The sequence below is a fragment of the Microtus ochrogaster genome, chromosome 7 (assembly GCF_000317375.1).
Source record: "Microtus ochrogaster isolate Prairie Vole_2 chromosome 7, MicOch1.0, whole genome shotgun sequence".
NCBI classification, from domain to species: Eukaryota; Metazoa; Chordata; class Mammalia; order Rodentia; family Cricetidae; genus Microtus; species Microtus ochrogaster.
In genome coordinates, this window is record NC_022014.1 from 25,743,759 (window position 1) to 25,767,978 (window position 24,220).

General features: G+C 47.7%; 2 protein-coding genes across 5 annotated transcripts in view; one reads left to right on the plus strand and one right to left on the minus strand.

The window, feature by feature from the left end:
* Window positions 1–5,918, minus strand: part of Shpk (sedoheptulokinase) — a 26,475-nt gene extending 20,557 nt beyond the window's left edge. Inside the window, exon 1 of the mRNA XM_005349604.2 lies at window positions 5,713–5,918. Coding sequence (XP_005349661.1) covers window positions 5,713–5,874 — 162 coding nt within the window. The 5' untranslated portion in view covers window positions 5,875–5,918. The remainder of the gene's footprint in view (window positions 1–5,712) is intronic.
* Window positions 5,919–6,255: 337 nt separating this feature from the next.
* Window positions 6,256–24,070, plus strand: Ctns (cystinosin, lysosomal cystine transporter). 4 transcript variants are annotated; one of them, XM_026780637.1, is made up of 12 exons: window positions 6,260–6,426; window positions 6,501–6,644; window positions 8,016–8,095; window positions 12,328–12,406; window positions 13,919–14,003; window positions 18,259–18,362; window positions 18,489–18,620; window positions 19,192–19,291; window positions 19,369–19,488; window positions 20,512–20,682; window positions 22,164–22,281; window positions 22,454–24,070. In XM_026780637.1, the coding sequence occupies exons 3-12, from the start codon at window positions 8,035–8,037 to the stop codon at window positions 22,585–22,587; spliced, it is 1,104 nt and encodes a 367-aa protein (XP_026636438.1). In that variant the 5' UTR covers window positions 6,260–6,426; window positions 6,501–6,644; window positions 8,016–8,034; the 3' UTR covers window positions 22,588–24,070. The 4 variants fall into 4 exon arrangements, 3 of the variants coding, with proteins under 3 accessions (XP_026636439.1, XP_026636438.1, XP_026636437.1); XR_003377148.1 differs by lacking the exon at window positions 6,501–6,644 and having other exon boundaries at window positions 6,261–6,456; window positions 22,454–23,165; window positions 23,884–24,070; XM_026780636.1 differs by lacking the exon at window positions 6,501–6,644 and having other exon boundaries at window positions 6,261–6,456.
* Window positions 24,071–24,220: the final 150 nt, after the last annotated feature.

Genomic DNA, 24,220 nt, shown 5'->3' on the forward strand with positions numbered 1-24,220 from the left:
CCTGAGACTGTCCATCAAAGGCCCACTCCCCACCCCCTGAGACTGTCCATCAAAGACCCACTCCCCACCCCCAGGGAGGAAGCCACAACTCTAGACTGTTCAAAAACACACCAGGCTCTGCTGGGGGGGGGGGAGTGTGTTCCACAGTCAGCAGGAAAATAAGGAGGGGGGGTCTCCTTATAAGGAACGTGGAAGGGTGGGACAGAGGCAGAGGAAGAGACTGGCAATGCAGAGGCAGATGAAATTCCCCTCCCTCCGCTCCAATCTAGGTTGGCTAGACAGAATAACTAACTAGAGATAGACTCAACAGAAGAAAAAGCAAGTCAATTTATTAACAAGCAAGAGGACATAAAAAAATCACAGCATGGAAGAGAATCAGAAGACGCAGGACCATTGAAGTTTACATTACCACTTTTTATAGGAATGAAGGAAAGAAAGACTAGGGAATGTAGAGAAATTAGAAAAGTCCTGCATGATAAGGGGGGAGCAGATATTAGCTGGTAAGATGAGTCTCTCTGAAACTCAAGTGAACCCAAAGGATGGAAATTAAGCAGAGAGAAAGGGAAGTCCATGCAGGAGGGCTCAATCCCCCGGTCTTCCTGACGAGCCCGAGGGTGAGATTTCATGGGGGATGAAAGGCAGGTCTAAGCACCTTTGTAGGTCGGTCTTTGGGGGGAGGGACAATGAGAGGAAAGTGAGGCGGGCAATGTTGCTTGTTGTCCAGGCTGGCTCTGAACTCCAGTACCAACATTCCCCATTCCAGCCTCAGCCTCCCAAGGACTTGGAAAGTGAGCCTCATGTCCAGATTGTAGCCTGCTCTTGACACATCCGAGAAAAAAACCTCTCTGTGTGTTTGGGTGAGGAGAAAACTTGGTTAGGATATTTTCATTCCCCCTACACTGGCTTCCTCAACAAAGATGCCATAATGGGGGAATATCATCCTTTGAGCCTCAACACAGGGAAGATGTGGTCAAGAGAGACCCAAAGAACCAAGTACAGTGGAGCATGGAGCATGGAGCATGCTTTTAATCCCAGCACTGGAGAGGCAAAGACCTGGAGATCTCTGTTAGTTCAAGACCATCCTAGTCTACATAGAGAGTTCCAGGGCAGCTAGGACTATGTAGTGAGACCCTATCTCAAGAACAAACCTCCAAAAGACTAGAGTGCTATCAGATAAGTCCTAGCAGGAGGAACGTTTGAGCTTAAGAGTTTGAGACTAGTCTGAGCTAGTGAGACATAGTCTCATAGTGAGATCTCATTTAAAATAAAATAAACAAATGAGTGAATAATAAATGTAAACAAGGGGGCTGGAGAGATGGCTCAGAGGCTAAGAGCATTGCCTACTCTTCCAAAGGTCCTGAGTTCAATTCCCAGCAACCACATGGTGGCTCACACCCATCTGTATAATGAGGTCTGGTGCACTCTTCTGGCCTGCAGGAATACACACAAACAGAATATTGTATACATAATAAATAAATAAATATTAAAAAAAAACAAAAAAATAAATGTAAACAAAGCAGATCCTGAGGCTAGAGAGAGAGCTCAGTCAATAAAGAGCTTGCCATGCAAGCGTGAGGACCTGGTTTTGAAACCAAGCACCCACACAGAGAAGCTAGGCACAGCAACATGTGCCTATAATCCCAGTGTTGCGAAGCAAGAACAACAAACTCTCTGAAGCTTGCTGGAAAGCTCTATGCTCAGTGAAAGATCCTGTCTCAAAAATCCAAGTGGACAAATTAAGGAAAATGCACAACATTCATCTCTGGCTTATACATGCACACATATGCACATGGACGCCTACCTACACCACACACAGACATACACACACACACACACACACACACACACACACACACACACACATATCTTAACCATTCAGAGCATGTACAATTCTTGCAGAAGACCCAAGTTGGACTCCCAATACCCACATTAGGCAGTGCCCACTTTGGGGGCCTACAACCACCCAGTAACTCCAGCTTTGGTTGGAGCTGACACCCCTGGCCTCCATGGACACTGGCACTCACATGCACAAATCTACACACGGACATGCATGAATACACATAATTTAAGTAAAGTAAGTTTTTTAATTCAAAATAGAGGGGCTGAAGAGATGGCTCAGCAGTTAAGAGCACTGGCAGCTCTTCCAGAGGTTTGGAGTTCAAGTCCCAGCAACCACATGGTGGCTCACAACCATCCGTAAGTGGAATCTGATGGCCTCTTCCAGAATAAAGGTGTACATGCAAATAAAACACATACATAAAATAAGTAATATTTTTAAAAAAAATAGTACCAAATACAGAGAGAAGTGTAGAGCATTAGCCTAGAATCTACCAAGCCCTGGGTTCTACTGCACTCATGAAAAAACTCTGATTAAAAATACAAAATACAGTTGGTGGAAGAACCCATTCTTACCAATTACAAGGCCTTGGATTCAATTCCCAGAAAAAAAAGAACAAAAAATAAAGTCATGAAAATTCATCAGAGTTTAATCTAAAATCATATTAATACCAGTAAAAGTCAAGAGACCCTAGTAGATGACACCACAAAAAGAATACAGGAGTTGGACAGGTTCAAGCTGAGCCATTCGCCTTAGACAGGGAGAACATATTTTAAAGTTGTACAGCTAAAGAAATGTCAAGTGTGGGTCAGGGGCTACAGCTCGATAGTAGAATGCTTGGCCAGCAACTGCAAGCCATGAGTTTGATCTGAAGTGAAAGGTTCAAGTTACATCTGAGGGCTGGGAAGATGGATCAGTCAGTCCGGTGCTTTCCCTACAAGAATGAGGACCTGAGATTAATTCCTGGCACTGGTGTTTGTGAAAGCCTGGTGCTGTGATGCGTACTTGGACTCCTAGCACTGGGGAGGCAGAAATAGGCTGATACCTGGGGCTCATGGAACAGCCAGCCAGCCTACTTGTCAACCTCCAAGCCAGTGAGAAACACTTTTTCAAAAAGAAAACAGTGGGGGTGGGGGATGGGACTTGAATAAAACCTGAGGGCTGAGGAACACAATGCAAGGTTGGCCTGTGGCTTCCACTCACAACCAAATACAGGAGCATCTAAAGGCACACGTGCTGGTTCGGAATTCACATGAATATGCAAAATATCTCACTGATCATTGCTTGTTAGATGATGTTTTATATGCATTAGGTTAAATAAAATACATAACAAAAATTAATTTATCCCAGTACTCAGAAGGCAGAAGCAGGTAGAACTCTGTTACATAATATGTTCCTGCCCAGCTAGGTCTACATAGTGGGACTCTGCCTCAAAATAAATAAATGATAGATAAAATCTAAATTAAATTAATTTCATTAATTCCTTTTACTTCCTTTAAAATAGCTATTCAAAAACTGAAAATTACATGTGTAGCCCACATTTGTGACTTTCATTTCTGTTAGACAGTGGCAGTTTAAAAGTCCCCAAATGGCCATTGGATGGTGCATCCCCTCAGGACAGAGGGGCCTCTGTTTAAAATAGGTCCAGGGTGAGTGGATTGTGCGGGTGGAGACCATGGAGGAGGAACAGGAGCCAGCTGGGGTAAAGACAAGAAAGCTGTGTTCAGAAGTTCATTTTAGGGTTGAGTGTGACCAGGGGCAGTCCCGGGACAATGGGCACACCCATACTGTGACAGAAAAGTCATTGTTACTGTTCTTTCTTGGTTCAAAACATCAGTAGAGCTATACCAAGATCCAGAACTTCAGACTTGAAAAAAAGAAAGTGCTGAACTACTCACTCAAACCAGCCCAACCCTGTGCCCCACCAATTGAGGAGGCAGAGCCAGAGATGACAGACAATCAACAGAGATTCCCTTCAAAAGCTTGTATTTTTGCTGCATGGGGTGGAACACACCTGCAATCTCAGTGCTTTGGAGGAGGCTAAGTAAGGAAGATCCAAATTTGAGGCCAGCAAAACCCTATCTCATAACAGAGAGAAGGGGGCTCAATTTTATGAGAAAAAGGCAGGGTCTGAACCCATTCTACTATAATCCTGGCCCAGCTCCTCAGTCCTCCAGAATCAGAGCCAGCTTCTCCATGTCATAATTCATAGCGTCAAATATCATTCTAAAATGCCCTGAGGCTCCAACCAAATTAAATGTGAAGGCCTCTGGGAAAATTAGAAGAGTTCCTGCCATTTTTATCTTCTTAAACACATCCCAGCAAGAAGGATTCCAGACCCCAAAGAACTGAATACAGACCCTGGGCAAGGGCTTCCGAGACGTGAAGCTCAACAGTGGGAAACTGCACTCAACCCAAGTCTCTGGCTGGAAGAAGCCTTAGTGGCCACCTTGTTCAGACAAGGAAAAACGTTGAGGCCAATAAAAAAGTGAGATGTTACACTCCATCTTGATATTAATTTCTGTAAATAAATTGACTATAAACTCTCCCTTTTCAGGAAACTAACAGGAGTGGAGGCTTGGTGTCTGTTCTGAGGCTTCTTACATCATCTCTGAACAGAGCCCACTGTCCTTAATTCATGGGATTTTACATGTCTGCACATATTTATGTATATATGTATACTATATATACATGTAGACTATATATACTACATAGTGTGTGTGTGTGTGTGTGTGTGTGTATGTACAACATGTGCCTGTCGTAGAGCACAGGTGGCCATCAGAGGGCAGCTTTTCTAAAGTCAGTTCTTTCTCTCCATGGTGAGTTCTGAAGATGGAATTTGGGTCATCAGGCTTGCTCAGTAATTGCTTCTAGCTGCTGAGCCATCCTGTGGGACCCTGAATGTGTACTTTGCTATCTTATAGTTTTCAAAAGCCACTGGTTGTGGTGCATAACTATCAGTGCAATAATTTAAAAAAATTATAAAGATAGTTTTAAAATAAGTTTAGTTTGTCAAGACAAGGTTTCTCTGGGTAGCTCAGAATGACCTTGAACTCACAGAGGTCCACCAGCCTCTGCCTCCCAAGTGCTGGGATAAAAGATGTGCACCACCACCGCCCAGCTCATTTTTAAAATTTTTAATCAACTAGCCAGGCGGTGGTGGCGTATGTCTTTAATCCCAGCGCTTGGGAGGCAGAAGAGGGCAGATCTCTGAGTTCGAGGCCAGCCTGGTCTACAGAGCGAGTTCCAGGAAAGGCTGAAAAAGCTACTGAGAAACCCTGTCTCGAAATATATATATTTTAATCAATGTATCTCAGGGTCTTCCTTCTTGCTCTAACAACATTTCTCTAGAGACTCTTGCTGGGGCTGGAATTCTCTGAGTAACCAAGTGAAATTTTCTGTTCACTTTCGCTTCTACGGAGTGAGACGAGCAAGGTAAACCTAATTCTGCATCTGGTTTCCAGAGCGCCGCCTGCCTAAGGGGTACAAAATGAAGTCTGAACTTGAGGACACAGAGCAAACGTGAGCCACGAGAAGCAAGCGTGATAGTTGGGCCTGTGGTTATTACTCTGAAAGCGAGTGCTCTCAGGTCAAAGTACAGAAAGCGATGGGCACAGAGTAGAGGGATCCAGCACCATGGGCAGGGCCTCCAGAGAAGCCCTAGAGTGGGAAGATCGGTGCCCGCCGATGAGAAAGCTCCCTGGGAAAATCTAACGGCTTAGCCTGAGCTGAAGCAGGCTGCGAGGCTCTGGAGGAAAGGACAGCAGGCGGAGGTCGGACAGACTGGACAATCAGAGGTACTTCTTCACGGAAAGGTGCTGTCCGGGATGCCGCCAGGGTCGTCCGGGGGTGGCGGCTCCAGGACGCTGCCTCACCTGGGACCCGGCCTCTGCGCTCTCTGTCTCTGCCCGGGCAGCCCGGGCGCAGCTGGCCAGCACCACGAACCCGGATGGGTTGCCGGGTGCAGCTTCCAACAGGGCGGCCTTCACGGACGTGGTGCCCAAGTCGATGCCGAGAGTGACGGGTCGCGAAGCCATAGCCGCGGTGACAGCGAAGCTGCGCTGGTTTGAGCAGGGCGCTAGCCCAGGAACACTTCACTGGGGAGGGCAGCGCGGGGGCGGGGCTTCCCTGACACGCGAACAGGGCGACTTCTTGTCTTCCCATTGGCTAAGGACGGCAGACTGACACACACAGCACCCCCGGCGATAGGTAGAGAGGCGACAGAGGCGGGACCTATCTGGTGGAGGTTCCCGGACTGTGCCGCGAGTCCGAGAATCTTCACCGAAAGACGACAGAGGCTCCGAGAGTCCTGCCGCAGGCGCGACAAGTGACTAGCTCTCCCCTCACATCCGAGCCCCCGCCCCTGCCAAGATGCATGCGCCCTTCCCTCGACCCTACCCAGTTTTATCGGGCTAGGACTCGTGAAAACTACAACTCCCAGAGTTCCTCGCGCCCAACGCTCAGCTCCATAAACCAGGTGGTTCGGGTCAGGTGACAGCAGGCCCCGCCCTCACACAAAGTCAGCGGAGCCCAAAGAGTCCTTTACATTCTGAAGAGGCATCTGGCGCGAGATTGTTGCTTTCGGTGAGGTCAGTCCACCGATCCTGGGAGGCTGTCAGGTGAGAACTATCGCGGTCGACACGGCCTCTCTTTTTCCCGGTAGGACACCACCCGCCCAGCAGCAGACAGTAGCCGGACACCTAAGAGGGGCAGTCTGTCGTGAATGCAGCCTCCTTCAGCTGCGCCTGGGTTTCTGTCCTCTGGCCCCAGCCCAGGCCTGCATCCAAGTTGAAGGGCCAGGTTATTGGTAAGCAAAAGCACTGGTAGCGGCTGCCAACCAATGTCGGTGGCACTGTTCGAGTGCAGTTGGAACCCCTTGCTTGCCTCTGGTGTGCCTCAGTCTAGCTTGGGAAGGTGCAGGTGGCTTGGGAAGGAAAGTTAGATACTGTTAGGACCGTTCCAGAAGCTCCTGTTGATTCGCCCAGAGGAAGAGAAGACACCTGGGTCTTGCCTTTTCAGTAATATTGAGGAAAATAAATGCTTTGTGAGAGCTTGCTGGGAGCCCTGGGTGGTAGCAGTAATAACATTACATCATTGTTTCTCAACATTTTTATCTTATCAGTCCACCTCCTTAAAAATTTTAATACAGCTGATAAGCTCTATTTTTTGTATTATGGCTTTTGGGGGAGCCACAATAATAGTTGCAGATATTTTCAGACCCCAAGAGTCTGTTTTAGCCCCCTTTGAGAATGCAGGCCTTAAGTTTCATCTCACTTTAATTCTGTGATGCGGTTACTACTGTCACTGTTCCCCCATTAGGAAGCCTCGGTTAAAAAGTATTCCAAATTTATACAGCAGGTAAATGGGAAGCCTGAGACCTGGACAGTCCATCTCCCGGGAACATATTCCTTGTCCAGTCTATGTTAGTTATGCCTTGAGGAAGTTCCAGGTTATGCACCAAGGGCAGGACTACCTCAGCCACCTGATGAAGGAAGCTGCCGCAGGGGTTGTCTGATTCCAGGTTGCTCTTGAGTGGGGATGGTAGATTGAAAGCACCACTTGACTGAGGCCTGGAGAAGGTTAGAACACACACCCAAGATGGGCATGGCAAGTTTCTTTCTGAACAAGCCTAGTTGTGAGGTTAACCAATCTGATCATTTTAGCCCTGTGGTCATCTTGTCAATTCTTTTTTCATCTGTTCTGTGGTTTTTCTTCCGGATGTCTTAGCCTTTAGCACTGGGGGACTTTTTTTTTGCTGACAGAGTGTTTGAATTTCATGGTCCATATCTGCTTCGGAGAAACTAGAGAAGAGATGGGTTTTGGAAAAAGAGAGGAACGCTCTGCCAGTGAAACACCGTCCATTTTCCTTCCCTGTTAACTGGGTTGTGGAAAGTAGTTGAGGGAACGGTACGGGTCTGCGCTCACTTCCGCAGAGTAACCCACTTAGGTGCTCTGAGCAGGTTTGCCCATTACACAAAGCAAAGATAACACCTCTCTGAGGTCTCCTTCTCGGAGGTTGTGACGCCAAGCCTGTGAGGTCAGAGGTCACAGAGCCTGTGAAGTAGAAGTCCTTTATGAACTGTCCCACTGCCATGGCTCAGGTAGCATGTTGTCCACCAAGAGCTGAGCTGATTCACCCTTAACATGCCTCTCTCTTGCCGTTTGTCTTTTTTCCTAGTTCTGAGAAGTCAGAGAACATGCCGAGGAGTTGCCTGCTCATTTTGACCCTGTTCCTCTTGAACTTCATGGAGAAATGTGGTAAGTTTAAGAGTGACTTCTCGGCTTTGTAAGAAGGGAAACGGTGGAAATTGTAACCTGTTTGTCACCAAAGGTTTAGTGCTCTCCATGTCACCTATGGTCAGCGAGATAGCCAGATTCAGGTGTGGTATGGGGACATACAGAGAGCCAAATGGTCCCAAACATAATTGGCCTATTGTGCTCGGGTGCCTCTTGCCTTCTCTGTATCAACAGAGGTAGTAGTTGGTTATTTAGTCAGACCATACGACTGGCTCTCAGAGCCTCTCCAAACTGAGGCACTATCTATAAAGAACAACTTGTGGTTCTGCCCTCTGGACCTCACGGAGAGAGTTGTGGGTCCTGGGAAACATTAAAGAAAATACCTTTCCCTTAGAGAAGATCGGAGATAGTTACAGCATTCTGAGCCACACAGAAAGCACGCTAGTGGAGATCATACATCCTTGTCAGAGGATCCCTTCAAATTCTGTTGTCATCCTTGAAATACACAAGACATTTCTGGGATTCCTTCTGTGAATAGCTTTGTTTGGTACTCCCAGATCCCAGGCCCATATTCATCATTAGGTAGGCCATTACTCCAAAGCAAATGTATCTTAAAGTCCCTGACAAACAATTTCAGAAGCCTGGGGAAACACTAGAAGTCCTACACATGTGCCCTAAAGCTGCACACACTGCCTGCATCATTATGGTTACCTGGCCTCTTGATGGCCAGAAAACTGGTCATCTGATCGGCTCATCTAGGTTTGGTAAATATCAGTCATATTCCTTAGTAGTCACACCTTATGGAGAAGTAATCTCTGGGGGGAAGATGGTAAGGAGGGACTCAGACCATGAGGCCTGGTCCTGCCACCTTTCTGCAGAGGGATGCCACACTTCAGCCCTACTGAGTCGACTCTCCAGGAATTGAGTGCATGCTTGTGTATGCATGTGTGCATGAGCACATAAAGGATACTGCCTAGGAGATCGTGGAAAATCTTGCCAGTACTCCCAACTACACAGAGGGTAAACTGAGACACAGGCAGGGTAGAAAGCCTCACAGATAAATCTATGACTGGAAAAGGGCTCTGTTCCATTTGCCTCTTTCTTCTGACCATCTCTATGAAGGAGCAATGGATGCTACCACAGAATTGAGAACCTGGAATTGGATTGGATCCCAGCATCATTCTGCTGGACTTTTCTTCTCTGTTTGGGATGTCAGCATCAAGGATGACACAAGAACAGAAAGCCTCCAGAGATTGTAGCTTCTGACTTCTTTGAATGGAATTTGTAGCAGTGCAGCCTAGTGGTAACTGCTCGGGCTTTGGACCCAACAAGCCTAGCTTTGAATCCTTATTCAGTCTTGTGTAGCTATGGGAGCAGGGCTCCTTCACTCTGGAGAGAGTTTTCCTTGACTTAAAATAGGACTGAAAATGCCCAATTCCTATTGGATATATATATAAAAATGGGGGTGACGAGAACAACAGAAATGGTGTCATACCTGTAGTCCCAGCACTCCACAACTGAGACAGGAAAATCAATAGTGTCCTTGCATTCCAGGCAAATGGGAGGGAAGGGGAGGAAGGGCGGAAAGAAAGAGAGTCAGTAGCAATGACTGGGATGAGGTAGGGTGCAGAGTGGTACCAGCCAGCAGCAGTGGCTTAGATCTATAATCCTTGCTACTAAGGCAGGAGAATCACAAGTTTAAGGTACAGGTTATGGGACAAGATTAATTAAAGACTGCTTGAACAATTTAATGTGACCCTATTTCAAAGTTTAAAAGTAAGAACATAAGAAGGGTTAAATATGGAGCCCAGTGTAGATCACTTGCACTGCGTGTGTAAGGACCTGGTATTCAATTCCCAGTCTGGGAGAGGGGGGAAAATAGGGAAGGAGAGATTGGTTTGCTGTAGGGGAAACAAGGTGGTCTCCCTGTGGCTCCTGCTGTCCCTGGGTATGATACAGCTTCCCAGCTGCCTCCTATCTTGGACTAAAACTAGCCTGCAGTTGTAAAGTGATGACAATAATAGACACTAACAACTATTTAGCATTGAGGCCATGTAGAAAGTAGAAAGCGTGCTGCTAACCATTTTGAATTTTATCTGTGAGACAGGTCTTATTCCACCCATTTTACAGGTGAGGCTCTACAGGTGTAGGCTCACTAGTAAAGTACCTTTCAACAGGTCACACAGCTAGGGAGTATCAAACCAGGATGGAACTGTGTGGCTTCAGAGCCTAGAATCTCATTTGCTTGACCACTAGTGTTTTCCGTAGTACTGAGTGAGGGTGATTTAAATGCTCTCTGATCTGGTTCTTTGAAAGCTCCCATATTCCTACTTTAATATACAAAGACTGGAAAAATCTAATTCCCTGATACCCTTTTAAATGCCTACACGTACACACACAACATGCATGTGCCTGCCCCGAGCAGTGACTTGCTCTGGGTCTTACTTATCTGACGTAGTCCTGAGCAGTAAATAAAATTTCATAGACTGGTATAGTAAGTCCTGCACTCCCCTAGCTGGGCAAGCCCAGAACAAAGCCTCAGACTGATAGCACTACAGGCAGGATAGAGTTAGCATAGCATGTAGGACAGAATTAGCATAGCAGGCATGATAGTTAGCATGGCAGGAACAGAGTTAGAATGGCAGGCAGGACAGAGTTGCCAGAGCAGCCTCCAGACGGTGAAGCTACAACTGATCTGACCTGAAGAACCCACAGGTGAGGGAGCTAGAGACTGTACTATGGAGAATCACATCTGAGAGACTTGTACTTTGGGGACAGCCACCATCTGCATTTATACATGGGGACCAAGCTGAAGAGAGCAGCTCAGATGTGGCAGAACTGGGCTCAGAAGTATGAGCACCTTGGGACATAAGGTGACTCTCCCAGGAAGGTGGGAATACCAAGGGGAGACAGTTGAGGTTGGAGAAGTGACACTGTTCTCTCTATCCTAAGCTCTAAAACTTCAGGTCCTAGTTCTTCATCTTCTGCCATGGAGGGTTCTGGGTAGAGGCCTGCACCTCCTATCCCTATGGGAATCGTTTCACCAGATGGAGCAGTTGCTCTGCTGCCTAAGATACCCTTTCCTCTCTTAGTCTGGATCCCTGATCATGACTTCTAGGATGTGCCTGTCCTTGAAGTCTGTAAGGCAGGGGAGGTGAGATGGCCAGGTATGCCCTGAAGCTTTGAATGTCTCAGCATGGCACAGTGACAAAGGAGATGAGCTGTCCAAAGAATACAGGAATTATTCAAGCTAGTCAGCCATTCCCTGTGACCACAGTGTGCTTGGTTATTTGATTTCCCAAAATTATCTTCCTTCTTCCTCTTGGCATTTTGTTTCATTTTGTTTTGTTTTGATGCTAAAGATTAGATTCAGGGTCTTATGCTTACTAGTCATACATTCTCGCGCTGAGTTATACTCCCAGCCTGGCCCTCACCCCAGCATGGCTTTCTAAGACTCAATCCTGCTTCCTCCCTCACCCTGGAGGCCTGTTTGTCCACCTGCTCCTGAGTTAGCGCCTTAATGCCAAGAAGCAAGCCCTGATGGTGAAAAGTGTACATCCCTCACCACTATCCTCCAGTCCCTAGCACACAGCCTCAGAGAGGGAACCATGCATGGGGTGAACTGAGTCTGCAGGAAAGCCCGGATGGTTCTTTAGAAACATGTTAGCCGGGCCTTGTGCCCATCTCAGAATCCAGGAATGAGAGCAGACCAGTTTTTCAGAGGGGACCCATGGGCTGTTTTCAATGTTTCTCCAGTCCACCCTTAACAAACCCAGATGTTGGTTGAGCAGTGATGGCGCACGCCTTTAATCCCAGCACTCAGGAGGCAGAGGCAGGCGGATCTCTGTGAGCTCAGAGTGAGTTCCAGGACAGGCTCCCAAGCTACACACACACACACACACACACACACACACACACACACACACTAAAAAACAATGTCTCGAGAAAAAAAAAATCACAGGTGTTGAACTGAATGTCTGTTTTACAACTTTTGGGCACTGTAGCTCCCATACCATTTCTGGGGAACTCAGCTTGCCCACATAGGGGAAGAAAGAGGAAGTTCCAGCACTTCTTGCTCTAAACTGTGGTAGTCTGGCCCTGGTGCAGAGATGGAAAGATCATAATACAAGTCTGAAAGTACTATCAATGAATCAGGGCTAGTGAGTTCAGATGGCAGGGCCTGGTGCCCATTCCTCCTTGTGAGCTAAACTCTTTGTCGTGGTGACTCATGGCATTGACTTGCATCTTTCCAGAGTCAACTGTTAGTCTCACGGTTCCTCCCACTGTGAAGCTGGAAAATGGCAGTTCAACCAATGTCAGCATCACCCTTGGGTAAGTTCTCAAGCCCAGTTCTCTCCTCTTCCCCACTTGGTACTGACCTCTGGCACAGTCTGCATGGACTTCCGGTGTGATGCCCTTGCCTTTGTTGTAGGACATAAAAAGAATCTAAGATTGCAGAGCAGGGTCCCAAAGTCAAACACCTACAGAGTCTACAGAGTCCCTGTTTCCACTGGGAGAAAAAGGGGACACATTTCCCTAGAAACATGAGCTGCTTCCTCTAACAAGAAGAGTCTTCTGGTGGCCACAGGTGATGCCAGACTTCAAGACCCTTTTCAAGACTAAATATATGAGCAGAGCCCTAAAAGTCAAGGGTTGAGGAACTGAACTGCTGACCAGCATAGCACAGCTGAGGTCACTTGCCAAAGCAGAAGTGATAGTATCAAGGGGTTCCACCCATCCCTGATCACACTTAGTCTTTGTTTAACAGTCTTCCTTGTGTGCCAGGCGTGGTGATGCACACCTTTAATCTCAGGACTCAGGAGGCAGAGGCAGGTGGATCTTTGAGTTTGAGGCCAGCCTGGTTTACAGAGCAAGTTCCAGGACAGGCTCCAAAGCTACAGAGAAATCCTGTCTCAGGAAAAAGAAAAGAAAAAAGTCTTACTTGCTGACACCTACTGGTTTAGGCGTGAAGGTCCTAACCTGGTTCACCCTCTGCCAGAAGATATTCCTCTGTCTCTGTGGCCTGCAACTGCTTCACCATGCCTGTGGCTCCCAGCTGAGACAATGCTCTTTACACCTGCCCTGGAAAGTCCCCAGGCCTCCTCACAGACCTGCTGCTCTGTCCTCATACTTTGCACACCTACCTCATGTAAACCATCTGAGTTGTCTGCTTACCCTCTCTCCCCTCTCTGGAATCTTTAAATAGCTTCCCGTATTTGAGGTCTCCATGGGTTGCTCCGAAAGGACTCACTTCATCCCATCCCTGCTGACCTTCACACCACACCCTGCTCGGAGCTGACCCTACCGAAGGACTTTTTCCCATTGAGGCAGAGAGCCATTGGCCTGTTCTATTTGCCTCCATTGTTCACAGCTAGAATCCCACCTTCTTGTGTTCTCATCCTACTCCAAAGGAATATCTAGTCTCCTCATAAAGTGGGAACATGGTTCCTTCTACCTCTCCCAGTTTTGGGGAAAATACCTAGGTAAAGGTATTCTCCTATAGAAATAAATGAAAGTAAAGAATAATGTCATGCAAAAGAAGGTAAACACAAAAAACTCCGGACTGTCAGATTCTTTGTATATAAAATATAAAAGCAGCAACTCCATGACGCCAGGCCAGTGGTTATCCTTGGGGTCAGGAAACTTGAGGGGAGCAGAACAGGGCTTCTGGGGTGTTAGAAATGCTCATTTCTTGATCTGGTGGCTGGATTGTGTAGTCTGAGCACACTGCCCTTCCTGATCCTGATATCCAGAGAAAGGAAGACCTAGTGTGAAATCCAGAGGGTCGATTGACATCTTACAGGGTCCAACCTCCCAACAGTAACCAGACTCTTATCCTCCTAGGCGTCCATTAAATGCAACCTTGGTGATCACTTTTGAAATCACATTTCGTTCAAAAAATCTTACTATTCTGGAGCTTCCTGATGAAGTAAGTAACAGACCTTACTAATGCTTAAGGCAACACTCGGCAACAGAACACATTTTAATTTTAATTGTGGGGGAAAGTTACCTAGGCTCCCCCCGCCTCCGCGCACCCCACTCCATCATAGAAATATGTGGTTTGGGCTTTGTTGGACTTTTTAAGGTTGAATGTTTTCTGCTATGTAGTTTGAGTGAAGGATTCACAAGATGAATGCAAGTTGAGATGAATAGCTTCCGGGTCTTCAATCCTAGAGCTAAACCGTGGTTAATAATAATAAGTAAGGTACAGTGTACAGACAGGTGCCAAAAAATAAATAAGATAAAAAATTTAAAAAAGCGGGCTGGAGAGATGGCTCAGAGGTTAAGAGCACTGACAACTCTTCCAGAGGTCCTGAGTTCAATTCCCAGCAACCACATGGTGGCTCAGAGTCATCTATGGTGAGATCTGGTGCCCTCTTCTGGCAAGCATACATGGAAGGAATGTTGTATACATAATAAATAAATAAATCTTAAAAAAAAAAAATTTAAAAAAGCTTGAGGCAAAGGTGGTTCTGAGAATGGAAAAGCTCTAAAGATATTTTAAGGCCCTGCCATATCTTTGTATAGGAAGTATCAGCCTTGCTTTAAAACATTTTAGGAAATGAGGGGTTCTCGGTGTGTAGAGTGTTTACCTGGCTTATGTGAGGCTTTATGTTCAATCTCTGCCAACACACAGGAAGGAAGGAAGGAAGGAAGGAAGGAAGGAAGGAAGGAAGGAAGGAAGGAAGGAAGGAAGGAAGGAAGGAAGGAAGGAGGGAGGGAGGGAGGGAGGGAGGGAGGGAGGGAGGGAAGGAAGGAAGGAAGGAAGGAAGGAAGGAAGGAAGGAAGGAAGGAAGGGGAAAGTTAATGTGTGTGTGGAGAGAAAGACTAACTTTCTAATTTTTGTGTTTCTAACAGAATCTCAGGCTTAGCCCAGACCTACTGGTTCAAAGTCTACATGTTAGCAGGGTCTGTGAGTGACTAGGGGGGGTTCACGTCATTCTGAGACATTGGTGGTGGTTGGGTGTCAATTGCAGAACTGTCTCAGAGGTTTTCTGTGTAATAGTGATGATCATTCATAGCTTTTTATGTTTTATCTTCCTGCTCCTACATTGCCAGTAATATAAATCAGTTATCATTGGCTAGATAAAAATACTTTAATAGGGAAGCAGCAACTCCAGATAAAAACAAGCAAATGGTGGGCCTGTAATCTCAGCTGTTTGAGAGGCTGAAGCAGGAGGTCACAAGTTCAAGGCCTGCCTAAGCTGCAGAACAAGTTCATAGCCAACCTGGGAAAATAGTGAGACCTGTCCCAAAATAAAAGTTAGAAAATAAAAAGCTGGAGTTAGACCTCAGTGGTACAGCTGGATGTGGTAGCACACACCTTAAATCCCAGCACTTAGGAGGCAGAGGCAAGTGAAACTCTGTGAGTTACAGACCAGCTTGATCTACTTTGCAAGTTCTAGGACAGCCAGGACTACATAGAAAGACCCTGTCTCCATGTCTCAGGGGGAAAAAAAACAACCAAAACAACTTCAGTTGTGGAGCATTTAGTAGCATGCACAAGGTACTAATTCAATCCCAAGTACTGAAAGAAAAGAAGAAAAAAAAGCTTAACATCAGTCAGATAAGTCTAAAGGCCATAGTGACTATTATTAACAACGAAGTATCATAATATAATTATGTATCAAATAATAGTATTTGGTTGAGGAAGGACCAGGTATAGGACAGTGGATTCATAAGGTTATATTACCCAATGATGTCATAACCACCTTTATTTGTGTACATACTCATTACAAGTGTTCACATGACTATGTAATATCCTGTTGTTAAAGGAAATGTGCCTATACTTGAAAACTGATAAAAGATTAGATCTTCAATGTTCCCACACCCAACAAAAGAATGTTAAGTATGTAAAGTAGTGGATACGTTATCTTATTTTAACCATATTGCAGTGAATACATATATTAAAGCATCACACTTTATCATATACAATTTTTATATGTCCATAATAACAAAGGATGAGGAGGGGCTGTAAGAAAAAAATGCAAGGACAACTTGATGTTCAAAAAACCCTGGGGGGGCTGGAGAGATGGCTCAGTGGTTAAGAGCACTGGCTGCTCTTCCAGAGGTCCTGAGTTCAATTCCCAGCAACCACATGGTGGCTCACAACCATCTGTAATGAGATCTGGCGCCCGCCTCTGGCGTGCGGGCATACATGGAGGCAGAATGTTGTATACATAATAAATAAATCTTTAAAAAAAAAAAAACCCTGGGTAGTTGTGGAAATGGGCTACAAATCATTCTGAGACCCCAGCAAGCAAACAGCAGTAAGAGGGGATTCAGAGCATCCCACCAAAGAGCCCCTCTGTCAGAGGTAGCCCTTATACACCCTTGTCCCCGTGGGTAGCATTGTACAGTATTAACCACTGCAAACACAGACACAAGGAGCCTGAAGGCTGAGGCCAGAATGCAACACAATGAAAGACACAGTCCTCATAGCAGGTCTACTTCAAGGCTAAGCTTTGTTTGACCTGCAGGTCACATGTAGAGACTCAGAGGAACAGACACCAGTTAGTTTATATGTAGACAGCGAAGTAAAGGTGTCCTCCTGTAAAAATAAATGAAAGTCAAGAATAACAGGCAAAAGAAGCCCAACACAAAAAATGGGCTGTAAGGTTCCTTGAATAAAAACAGTGAACCTGTGGTGTCAGGCCAGTGGTTATCCTCAGGGTCAAGAGGCTGGGGCTAAGGGGAGCTGGGTGGAGCTTCTGGGGTGTTGGGAATGCTCATTTTTTGATCTGGAGGCTAAATGTGTGTAGTGTATAGAGACACTTCATCAAGCTGTGATGTGTGTGCTTTTCTGTATGGGTATTATAGGCCAGGTCTGTTTGTTTAATTAGCAGCGAGAGTCAAAACCAAACCATTGTTGGAAGATGATCTTTAGGAACACCTGAACCCACCTTCTCAGGCTCCTGCATCACTGGCCCTTCCCTGCCCGTTCTTGTCCTGTACCTGTGGTATAAGAAGCCAATGGTTAGAACCTGGGAGTCAGGAGGTCTAGGAGTTCAGCCTAGAAGCGTTGGGTCAGGGACTTCAGACAGTGTTTCCCTTATTTGTAAGTATCATGTCTCCTAGACCACATTCTAGAGATTAAAAGCAATAGCAGCAAATATAAAACAGCTGGCATTGTACCTGGCAGAGCCTCAAGTTCAGTAAGAAGCCCCTGCTTGCCAGGCATCCCATCCGTTGGGAGCTGAAAGCAGGGTGATCTCAAAGTCTCAGCCAGATTGTGCTGTGTTAGCAAAACCCTGTGTGTGGGTGGGCTGGGGGTGGGGGGACAGGTGCGGTGGCTTCTACCTGTAATCCCAGCGCTCAGGAGTCTAAGGCACGGGGATTTCTGTGAGTGTGAGGCCAGCTGGAGCTACATACTAAGTTGCAAGCTAGGAAGAGCTGCATAACAAGAGAGAAAGAGACAGAAAAAGAAACACCATGGTGTAATGAGCTGCATGCATGTGGTACTTGCAACAAAGGTGGAGAGCGGGACCTAGAATGTTATGACGCAAATGGGGACAGTTTGGTTCCATCAAGATGCCATCCAGCTCCCTGCTTCTCTGAGGGAACGTCAGTGCTGCAGGAAGATGATAAAAAATCAGATGGCACAGGCAGGCTCCAAGCCCATCTTCCAGAAGCAGGGCTTTTGACAAACATCGAGCAGAAATGACCACAAGAGCATCTTGTGTTCCCACTTCTTCTGCTTTGCTGTTAGACAGTGAGGCCGGGCATGGGGAAACATCCTTTATGGATTTCACTGAGCACACAACAATGGAAATAGAAATAACACTGCTCTCACAGTCGTGGTACGAAGCACTCCTAGCCTGCCGTGTGCCCAGCTCTGCACTGGAAGCTTTAGGGACATCATATCCAAAGCAGCCCTATGAGACAGACACTGGTGTTACCCCATGTACAGATGAGCACACTGAGTTATCTGGGCTCATGAGAGGACAAAAGTTATCCTGCACTCCTTCGGTGGTTAGCCAGGGAGGGCTAAAGACCGGCCTGCAGTTCTGCTCAGAAAACCAGATGGAAACATGGGCAGGGTGGGATTCTTGTGCCTGGTTAGTAAGTTCTCAGAAAACAGAACCAAGTATGATATACCCATGCCCCCATTCCCTGGTTCATGGCCTGGAGCCAGACCCTGTTAACTGTATATGGCCACAGATGAAATTTAGCCTTTTTAACAGGTCATAGTGCCTCCCGGAGAGAAGAATGTGTCTTTCCAAGTGACTTCTCAAAATGTTGGACAAGTGACTGTTTATCTGCACGGCAATCATTCCAACCAGACCTGGTAGGCTGGTGTCCACCCCACCCCTGTGGCCTCATAGAACAGGAAGGGTGGACAGGCACAGATGTGCATCGGGGCTTCCTCCAGAAGCTTCACTTCAATGCATCCTCACCGCAAATTCCTTTCTAGTCCCAGGATTCGGTTCTTGGTGATACACAGCAGAATCGTTAGCATCATAAACCAGGTGATTGGCTGGATCTACTTCATGGCCTGGTCTGTCTCCTTCTACCCACAGGTGATCCAGAACTGGAGGCGGAAAAGGTAACTTGCCCAGCTTAGAGCTGTCCCTGCAGACCCTTGTGGGGCCGCAGGAAGACACCCCTCTACACTCATCTCTGTACAAGTAGGGTGGGGTTTCCTATGCTGTATATTTAGTTCCTTGCCCAGTTTAGCCCTTCGCTATGGGAACAATGACATGGAGCTTCTCACCTAAATCAAAAACAGACTGGGTCGGGGAAATTCTGCCCTGAAACTCCTTGGCCCTGGAAAGCTGGACTCCATGTCATACAGCCTTTAGCCCCTGAGACTGTATAGCTCTCCTGTTTCACACTGGGTCTCGGGTCTCTTAGGGGACTGCCAAGCAGTGAGCCAGGGAAGTGGCTGCTCTCTCTCCCCTAGAGGCCTCCAGCAGGAACCTCTGGAGTAAAGGAGGGAAGAGGGGATTGGCTCTCAAGAGGGCCAATTGGGTGGCATCAGCCATGGTAATGGAGAGATCTCTAAGGATGGTGGTGAGGCCTCCTTTCTCATGTACTAGGTGCTAATGTCCCCTCCCATCCCAGGGGTTCCCTGCCTTAACCTTTCCCTACTTCTTTTCTCCTCTGCCCCCCTGCAGTGTCATTGGTCTCAGCTTTGACTTCTTAGCCCTGAACTTGACCGGCTTCGTGGCCTACAGCGTTTTCAACATTGGTCTTTTATGGGTACCCTACATTCAGGTACAGCATCGCTCGCTCCCTACAGCCCACCCAAACTGCTTCTCTTCACCTCTTAGCTTCTCCTCACCCCCCAACAGGAGCAGTTTCTCCTCAAATATCCCAATGGTGTGAACCCTGTCGACAGTAATGACGCCTTCTTCAGCCTGCATGCAGTGGTTCTCACCCTGATTGTCATCCTGCAATGCTGCCTGTATGAGGTGAGCGATGAGGTCTGACCTGGCCTGCCACTGATGTCCTAAACCAACCCCTACCCCATTCTACCCGCATGCCCTGAAGGAATGGTGGCATGATGGCCCCCAGCCTTTTGTGGCAGAATGGATTTGGGGTAGGCTTTCCTATCCTGTCCCTGGCTTAACTGAGGGGGGGTGTCAGGAAAATGGTGTTTTCTTGGGCCAAGGCTGAATGAGGTTCTTGGTAAAGGGAAAGGCAAGATCATTCACCATGGCATGAGGGAAACTGTGAGTAGATGGGAATGGCCAGGGAGCCAGCTCCTGGGAGGTCAGGAGGAACCTGGATTCAGCTGTCACTGAAAAGCTATCTGGGGTTTCAGCATGGATTGAGGGTACCTAGAAGTCCCGGTGTTTCACAGGAGCACCCCTGACGTGAGCTTTAGCATCGCCTCTCCATAATGTGGCACCTCCGCATCACAAGACCAGTGGGGGCTGTGTGACTTTTTTCTTGCACCTTTGCTGTGATGCTCTGCTGAAGGTCTCCCTTTGGGGCCATGTCTAGAGAAAAGTTGCAGTGGCGGACAGACTCCCAGGTTTCTTCTTCCACATCGTGGGATGAGCCATCAGCAGGCTAGGTGAAGTTTTGGGCCTCCAACACCGGGATTTATGCCCTGCACTGTTTGCTCCTCCAAATGAGCTCTGAGGTGTCCAACTCTGTGGAGGTGAAACTTGATTGGCAGGGGCTGGAGGATCATAAATGGAACTGGAGAGCTTGACTGTAAAGGGTGGGGCTGTTGCTAGGAACTGCACACCTCATCCCAGCCCAGGCTTGATTCACTCACCACCCAGAGACCAACAATCTGTGGATTTGGTCTCCTGCCCTGGCCTTATGCAGACACAGGCCTAGTACTCTTGACCCCCTTTACACAGGTTACACCAAGGCCAGACTTCTGCCTCCATCCTGCACCCCTGTCCAAAGCCACCCTTTCCTGAAATCATAAAGCAACCTTTGTGTCCACATCTGCAACCCCACCTTTTTCTCATCCTCAGCGGGGCAACCAGCATGTGTCATGGCCCTCCATTGGCTTCCTGGTACTCGCATGGCTCTTTGTGTTAGTCACCATGATTGTGGCTGCAGTCGGTGTGACCACATGGCTACAGTTCCTCTTCTGCTTCTCCTACATCAAGCTCGCCGTCACGCTGATCAAGTATTTTCCACAGGTACCCAAGAACCTTCCTGCATTTCCATATGGCTGGTAGTGTGAGAGGCAAGAGGTACCGGGCCCAGGCCCTGCTCTCATGAGGTAGCTTTTACCAAGCTAAGAAAACAAGGGGAAAGCTATGGTAGAAGCCGGTAAACCTAGAATGGCAAAAAGCCAGTGGGCACCACAGCCTGCTCTTTCCTTGAGTCTTTCCTAATAACTTAGGATTTCTCTCTCTTGCCTGCCTGCCACAATAGCCATCTCTAAGGACCAATCAGAAAAGATCCGACAGAGGAGGGAGTTGACCACTGTGGCCTTCTCCTTTGAGAAGATGTTCTCCAAGGAGGTCCCTCAGCACACTCCCCTCCCCAGTTCTTAGAGTTCAATCCAGGACCTGGAGCTTAGACTCAAACATGTCTTCCCTGGCAAGCATGATGGCTCGAGGCTAGAGCCCGGTGTAAAGAAATGACATCCACATAGGAGTTCTAGAGCCGCCTTGAACTCTCCCAACAAAGAAGCCTCAGAGCTGAGTCTTGTATCCACTGGCTACAGGCAGGGGTAGACCCCGAGGGGAAAGCAGAGTTCTGTAGACTGGAGAGTGCCTGCTCAGGCCTGGGTACCCTGCATGGAACTCTGACTGCTGAGCAATATTGAGAATCTAGAAACTGGGTAGCTAGAGCCATGGAGGAACCAGGCTCTGTGGTGAGGCTTAAGGCTGGGAACCGGAGGCAGGAACATTTGTGGGAGACATTGGGGATTATCTAGAACTGGAGAGGCAACACTAAGGGGGGGGGGGACAGAATGAGAAAGATCATTATGGCTGCCAATAAGGCCAAGACCACCCTCCTGCATGGTAGGAAAGGAGATGGTGCCAGCTAGAGATACTCTGGGGGCACTGTGGGTCTGGTGAGGTTGGGGCAGCAGGAAGTGGGGAATAATGCCCGAGTTAGGAAGCCCAGGTGGAGGAACTAAAGGCTAGCCCTGACTCCACAGCTGGAGCTGGATTCCACACCAGAGTCTGGCTCCCAACCACACTCCTAAGTGTGGAGTTCAGGCTGAGATAGGGGACAGGATCACTGGAGCTGTGAAGGATCAAGAGTCACAGTCAGACATAGTGGTACACACCTGTAATCCTAGTACTTGGAGTATCTGGGAAGCTGAAGCAGGATCATGAGTTCAAGGCCAGCCTAAGGTAAATAGACACTGGCTTAAAATAAATAAAAACAAAAATTGAAGGTCTGCCTCTAAGAGGCTGAGGAGCCAGGCAGCACTCCTCCGCCCCCACCCCACCCCACTGGGGTCCAGGAGGGCAGAAAGGGCAGAGAGGAAAGGAAAGCTTCCCTTGCCCTGCATACAGACTGGGGCCTAGCTCCAGTCTGTCAAAAGCCCAGAGGTCATTGTGTTCTTTGGAGCCCTGAGTTTAGTACATGAGTGGGAAGAATCAGCAGATCTCATTTGGAGTAGCAGTCACAACGCATGTGTGGCATTGTTTGTCCCCAGGCCTACATGAACTTTTACTACAAAAGCACCGAGGGCTGGAGCATTGGCGGTGTGCTTCTGGACTTCACAGGGGGCAGCTTTAGCCTCCTCCAGATGTTCCTCCAGTCTTACAATAATGGTGAGTCTGCCAAAGCTGCTTCTACCCAATGAGTGAAAGCACAGGAGGAAGGGGCTTCCTGGGATTCCCCTAGCTCGTGCAGTTTCCTGGGCAAATGGGGGTCCTTACATCCCCACACATCCACCTGCCTTAGAAGCTAAAAAAAGATTCTGTTCTCTCTGGCTATTAACAGACCAATGGACGCTGATCTTCGGAGACCCAACTAAGTTTGGACTTGGGGTCTTCACCATCTTCTTTGATGTTGTCTTCTTCATCCAGCACTTCTGTTTGTACAGAAAGAAACCAGGGTACGAACAGATGAACTAGAACCCAGAGACCCAGTATTAACAGCCAGGGCCTGGACTCTGGTAGGAAAAGTTGTATCCTGCAAAGGCCAGAGAAACAGCTGGTGTTCAGGGCTGGTACAGTATGCCGACAGAGAAGCACTCTCTTCAAGGGCCAAATGCCTTAAACTCAGCCTGCCTGCCTTCATCCTGGCCCCACCTGAGCCACAGAGGACTCCCTCTCTGGGACAGACACCTGACTCTACCCCAAGGCTGAAAGCCAGACTTGAAGTGGTCTCTTCCAACCTAAAGTTCCAGCCCCCTGCTGGGAGGCACCCAGCCCTCCTGCATCTTGATATGCCATCTCTCTTTTCTTTAAGGCTTCAAGCAGCACACACAGATCCCGACAGCCAACCCAGACAGAACTGAGCACCAAGTTTGCAGCCGATGGCCTTACCCCAAACCACCAGTGTTTCTGGGAGCAGCTCGAAGGGCTAACCTTACAGCTGGGAGAGCCAAGGGTGCTTCCACCGCTGTGTTCACAGGGACCAAGCGGCCAGGTGCTGTGGCTAATGGACTCGAAGGTGCTGATGCTGGTGGCGGAGGGGAAAGAACTCTGGGGTGAGGCTCTGGGGTCCTTTCTCTGAAGGCCACATTTCTGATACTCATTCTATATAACTCTGCTCCAGTAACCACATGTAGACCATGTGGCCCAGGCCAGTGCCTGGTAAAGTATATTTCTGATCCCTGAGGTGCCTGCCAGATCAGTGTGAAGCAGACTCACACCCACTGCCCTCTGGATCGTAACATACAAAGACAGATATCACAGTAACTTTTTGATTTTTTTTTAACACCGAGGGATATTTTGTGTATGCCTGCAGGCCAGAAGAGGGCACCAGACCCCATTACAGATGGTTGTGAGCCACCATGTGGTTGCTGGGAATTGAACTCAGGACCTTTGGTAGAGCAGGCAATGCTCTTAACCTCTGAGCCATCTCTCCGGCCCCCGAGGGATATTTTGAAATGACTTGTTTTCTTTTGCCCTTTCTTACCTCTACTTTCTGAGAGTGACACGGAGCCCCATCTGAGTTCCCCACCCCTACTGCTCCTAACCTTACACCTATGGAGCGGGCACTCAGTACCAGCCTGTGCCTTTGAGACCCATCAGTCAATCAAGCTGTAAGAGTAGCTCCCCTAGAGGGGAGGGCAGGCTCCTTCCCCTAATCCCAAACTAGAACTCGAATTTCTTAGCTGTTGAGGAGCCTCAGAAGAGCAAGCCCTCACCACCTATAATGCTTATGGGTCTCACCTTGATCCCAAACCTCCCTTCTCATTCCAGGTTGTCCTTCCTATACCAGACGGGGAAGGAACCAGGGTGTGCCTTGAGTTTATCAATCTGCTCTTTTTGCTTTCTACAAGACTAATATTGAGGGCCCCTTATATTTCTCATTCTTGTGTATTTTTTTATGTTTGTATCTTGTTTCATTTTGGTGGAGTATATGTCCTTAATTAAAAGGTGGCTTGTTTACTGTCTGTACACTCAGAACATTTACTAGATGCAGAAGGCAGTTATGTTGACCTTTGGAACCAAGTCTTTGGGGCTTGGAGGACCCTGCTTACCTGTGTGAAGAAATGCATAGGGTTGTGGAGTGCACTGGCTTGAGGTGGCTGCATGT